The sequence below is a fragment of the Leptonychotes weddellii genome, chromosome 11 (assembly GCF_054177405.1).
Source record: "Leptonychotes weddellii isolate Sample4059 chromosome 11, ASM5417740v2, whole genome shotgun sequence".
Lineage (NCBI taxonomy): Eukaryota > Metazoa > Chordata > Mammalia > Carnivora > Phocidae > Leptonychotes > Leptonychotes weddellii.
Window position 1 is genome coordinate 43462375 of NC_138379.1, and position 5567 is coordinate 43467941.

General features: G+C 39.4%; 1 protein-coding gene across 1 annotated transcript; it reads right to left on the reverse strand.

Annotated features, from left to right (window-relative positions):
* Window positions 1–1967: 1967 nt before the first annotated feature.
* LOC102725628 (olfactory receptor 5P4-like) lies at window positions 1968–2905 on the reverse strand. The gene is given in 2 exon segments (XM_031037991.2): window positions 1968–2686; window positions 2689–2905. Coding segments are annotated over 2 exon segments (936 nt in total).
* Between the last annotated feature and the right edge of the window lie 2662 nt (window positions 2906–5567).

A 5567-nucleotide genomic window follows, 5' to 3' on the forward strand; every position in this document is an offset into this window, starting at 1 on the left:
AGGCAAACCAGAATAGGAGTGTAACTTTAAAATGTACAAATCTGACAAAGGACTTATAGACAGATTATAGTAAGAACAAATCAATAAGAAAAGTACAATATGAGAATAAAATTGGCAAAGGACTTGAAGAGACATTACACAAAAGAAGACATACAAGTGGCTGATACATATTTTTTAAATGCAGAACGTAAGCAATCCAGGGAGATGAGAGGGAACACTGCCCAATCACTTCATTGTAAAACCTGGTGACTAGCCTGGGATTCTCTGGTGTTATCTTTTTTAAAAAACTGTGGATAAATAACTTCATCCACGAGAAAGCTGAGTTACCAGGACTTCTTTAAGCTAGCTCCTTCTGTAGGCTGTCTTTATATCCCTGACTATTTGCAAAGAGTTATACTTTCACCAATTTATATGCCAGAAACATTGAATTGGGGAGAATTGGAATCTACTCTTGCTCTAGGACTCGTTTGACACACACCACTTTTGTAATAATTGGAAAACCATATTTTACTCTTCAAACATGATTAATCAGAAGTCATGGGGATGGTTCTGGAGGCAGGGAGGTAATTAAGGAGGCTGAAAACTATCCAGGCTCAACCATAAACACCTAAAATAAAGCTGTGGCAGAGTGGTGGCAATGAACACCTTGGGAGATATTACAAAGAAGGATGGCAGGTATATTGCTTGCCTTCAGCAGCCTGGATGTCTTAATTCATAATTTTATACCCTGGAAATACCAACTGGCTTGCTGAAAGAAAGCTCCACTGTGCCGTAGCCCCCTCCACAGCACCATTCCCCGGTAGTTTTTCCTACTATTCAAAGGCTTGTCAGCAAAAGTTCAAAGACAAGTGTTTGCAGACAAACCTTTGAGAAATATGAATAACTACTGGGAATTCTCAAAGGAGCTCTCAAAGACTCAGCCTTCAGAGTTCCTTCTGTGTTACCTGGATTGAGTCATCTTGGTGACAAAACTATGGAATAAATTCTTTTGGTCTGTCTTATTTTATTTTATTTTATTTATTATTTTTTTAAAAACATATTGATTATTTTTTTTTAAGATTTTATTTATTCATTTGAGACACAGAGATAGAGAGAGAGAGCACGAGCAGGGAGAGAAGCAGAGGGAGAGGGAGAAGCAGGCTCCCCACTGAGCCAGGAGCCTGATGTGGGGCTCGATCCCAGGACCCTGGGTTCATGACCTGAGCCGAAGGCAGACACTCAACCATCTGAGCCACCCAGGCGCCCTGGCCTGTCTTATTTTAGGTGGGAATAAAATTTTTCAAGACTCCAGCATAACTACTTCAAAAGATTATGATAACCCTGTATAAGACAGGCCAAGTCGGGGTGCCCGGGTGGCTCCGTTGGTTAAGCGCCTGCCTTGGGCTCAGGTCATGATACCAGGTCCCGGGGTGGAGAACCAGGTCGGGCTCCTTGCTCAGCAGGCAGCCTGCTTCTCTCTCTTCCTCTGCCCCTCCCCCTGCTTGTGCTCTCACTCTCACTATCTTTCTCCTGTCAAATAAGTAAATCAAAAAAAAAAAGGCCAAATCTTCAAGTCTTCCTGAGAAAGTGACCTAGACTGGCAACACTACCATCAATTGCATTTCCATTGAGTACATGATGCTTTCTAAGATGTTAACTTACACGACGATATTTTAAAAATATAGAACCTAACAGAAGAAAAAGAAAACACTCTCTAATCATGGACTGTAAACAATGAACAAAGGAGAGAAAAAAAGTCTCCTAACCCTGAAATGTACACATTTAATTTGAACCCAGCAGAGTTTCATGAAATATTTTGTGACTTTAGAAAATTACAAATTAAAGTTGGCATTAGTTAACATACTGGCATTGGGTATTTAAGATAGTTCTTCGCATAAAGTGATAAGGCTAATGGAAAACATAAACATCTATTACATATATTCTGGAAACTATCATATTCCAGTTTCTGGAATCACATTGAATTTCTTTCAAAATAACCAATGTCTTCTAGCCATCAGTTTTCTCATGGCCTCTTTCACCTCTTTGTTTCTCAGACTGTAGATCAAGGGGTTCAACATGGGGATCACCACTGTGTAGAACACAGACACCACTTTAATATGGTCAGATGAGTGACCTGACTTCGGTATGACATATACAAATGTGACTGTCCCATAAAACAAAGTGACCGCACTGAGGTGAGAAGTGCAAGTAGAGAAGGCCTTGTGTTTTCCGTCAGGGGAGTGCATATTTAGGACCGAGTGCAGGATGTATAGATATGAAACAGCTATGGTAAACAGTGTGATTACAATGATTGACCCAGCTAAGATGGCAGGAGATATTTCAGCAACATAAATATGGGTACAAGAAAGCTTCACTAACGGTGGGAGGTCACAGAAGAAATGGTTGATTTTATTTGGTCCACAGAAAGTCAAGCTCAATAAACAGCCAGTAAATGATGAAGCATTCACACATCCCCCCAGATAGGAAGCAGCCAATAGGATGATGCAGACTCTGGAAGACATGAGTGTAGAGTAGAGAAGTGGAGAGCAGATGGCCACATAGCGATCATAGGCCATGGCAGCCAGCAGGAAGCACTCAGCCGATCCAAAGACAACATCAGAGCCAAGCTGAGCTATGCAGCCTGCAACAGGGATAGTAGTTCTCTCTCTTAGGAAACTTACAATCATGATGGGTGTGACAGAGGTCGATACCCCATATCCACAAAGGCTAAATGGCTGAGGAAAAGGTACATCGGGATGTGAGGTTGAGGGCTTCTGTGGATTAACATGATTATGCTGATATTGCCCAATATGGTAGCAACATAGATTCCTAGAAAAACCACAAAGAAGATGGAACAAAGTGTAGGATCCTCTGTTAATCCCAAAATAATGAACTCTGTTACCATTGTGTGGTTTTCACTCTCCATCTTATTTGTAATGATGCCTATTGAAATAAAAACCAGTGTGTATTAAGAATAAATTAAATGATCTCACAGGTAACACATTTACTTTACTATTCACCCTATTAAAAAAATCAAAACAGGGGCGCCTGGCTGGCTCAGTCAGAAGAACATGAGGCTCTTGATTTCGGGGGCGTGCATTTGAGCCACATGTTGGATGTAGAAATTAAATAAATAAACTTAAAAAAAATCAAAACATAGATCCCTTTTGTCTAATGCTTACACTCTACAAAATGTTTCCAAACATATTTACATTATGCATGATTTGAGAATATTAATGTCTATTACTTTAAGGCCAAAGATACAGAGACCAATGACCCAGATCAGAGCACAGTTAACGCATTTGCATCATTTGATTAGTTCAGGTTGTTGAATGAACACTTAAATCTGATGAGAACCAGAAAAGTCAAAGTGATTGACCTTAAGCTAGTGTTTAGCAATATCCAATTTGCTCTTATCTTGTTCACCTGGGAGACCACACTTCCCAGCCCCTTTGTGGTTAAGTGAGACTGTGAACAGTACATGCCAACAGGCTAAATGAGGAAATGCCATATGTCTCTTCTAGATCAAATTAAATTACCACTGGACAGCTTTCTCTTCTTCTTACACAGTAATATATTCTACGTGATACAACTAGAAGAGAGTGGTACCTCCCAGCAGCCTGGGATTTGAAGGAATGTGGAAAACAGAGAATAACTGGAAATATACTAGAAGTGAAAAAATAAATCTATGCTGTATTAGGCTACACTGAGTTTCCAGGGTTGATTTGTTAGAAGAGCATAACATCACTTTACCTGGTTAATATAATTACAGATTGGCTATAAATGGAAGCTGTGTGTAGGGTTTAATCCTGAGAGCAGCATGAGAAATAAATACACTTTGGATTATTAATTGTACTTCAGGTACTACACAGACCTAACAAAAAGATACATTTCCTAATCATATATGAATCACATATATCGAATATGTGGACACAATGCTTCCATGCTTATATTATCCTAGCTACATGAGCACAAGACAGTAATACATAAACGTAAGGAATATCAAAGATCATTTCACCTAACAAAATTAACGAGTAGGTTTAATCATAAGAATGCAAAAATTAAAATTAAAGCAGACTTTCATTTTAAGCAATACTGTGAACATGAAATATCCTAAAACATTCTCAACAAAATACTTGGATAAACTGCTAACTTAAATATTGAAAAACATATTCAGAAGGCAGAAGTAAGCTTTCATGTAAAAGGAAATCTCAACCAACCAAAAATGGTGTGACAGTTGATAATCAGCACAATAAGCTAAAAAGCAGAACTGCAACTGTCTAGGGACACCTGGGTGGCTCAGTCAGTTAAGCATCTGCCTTCAGCTCAGGTCATGATCCCAAGGTCCTGGGATCGAGTCTCATATTGTATCAGTCTCCTTGCTCAGTGGGGAGCCTGCTTTTCCCTCTGCCTGCCGCTCCTCCCCCCATTTGTGCTTGCTCTTGCTCTCTCTCTTTCTGACAAATAAATAAATAAATAAAATCTTAAAAAAAAAAAAAAAAGGAACTGCTACTGTCTAGACCTTCACCAATCTCCACAACTAAGGACCTTGTGGTTTTTTTTTTTTTTTTAAGATTTTATTTATTTATTTGACAGAGAGAGACACAGCGAGAGAGGGAACATAAGCAGGAGCACTGGGAGAGGGAGAAGCAGGTTTCCCGCTGAGCAGGGAGTCTGAAGCAAGGCTCGATCCCAGGACCCTGGGATCATGACCTGAGCGGAAGGCAGATGCTTAACCGACTAAGCCACCCAGGCACCCCAGGACCTTGTGCAGGCCCTGGAGGGAAGGGTTGGATACACTGGAGAGTTGAAACTGAGGCTCTCAAGCCCTCCCCACATATCTCCTCTGAGTATCCCATAAACCATCATTATAATCATTCCCATGGTTGCACCTCCATTTCCTTGTTGCTCTTCTTTTTTGTTCTCACCTAACAAAAGTGACTTCTGGCTAAATGCAATTTTCAGCTTACTCTACACCTACACTCTTAGGCCAAACTGTGTCTGGGGAAAAATGTGCAAATGCATTGACTGGTCTCATTTAAGCTGTGACCACAAACTTCAAGTGAGCCTACATAGATGCCCCATTATACTATATTTTCTTAGTACATTTGTTCTCTTGTCCTATTCCAACCTCATCTCTGATAAGGAGTGGGTAAATTGTAGCCTACAGAGATTAGAAAATTTTATTCTATCACACACATTATTGATAACTAAGCTTGAAACTAGACCTTATATTTCTTTCCCTAATGATGAGTACAGTTGAATAGTACATAGCATCCAGGCAATTGTCCAATGAAGAAAATCAAATATCGGAATGCATACTTGATTCACTATATCTGGGAAAATATCTAAAAGGCACAAATTATTTTTTCATTTAAAAATATTTATCGAGCACTTTCTATTTATCAGACACTTCTAGGTACTTGTGAGTTTCTGCTAAATAACACAGGGACACGCCCTCATGTGTCATACATTCTATTGTGGAGGGCAGACAATTCAAAAAGGAAAAAAGAAAAGTAAATAAGCAAGATAATTACCAACAATGATAAGTGCTATGCGCAAAGTTAAAATAAGGTGATTTGATAGTG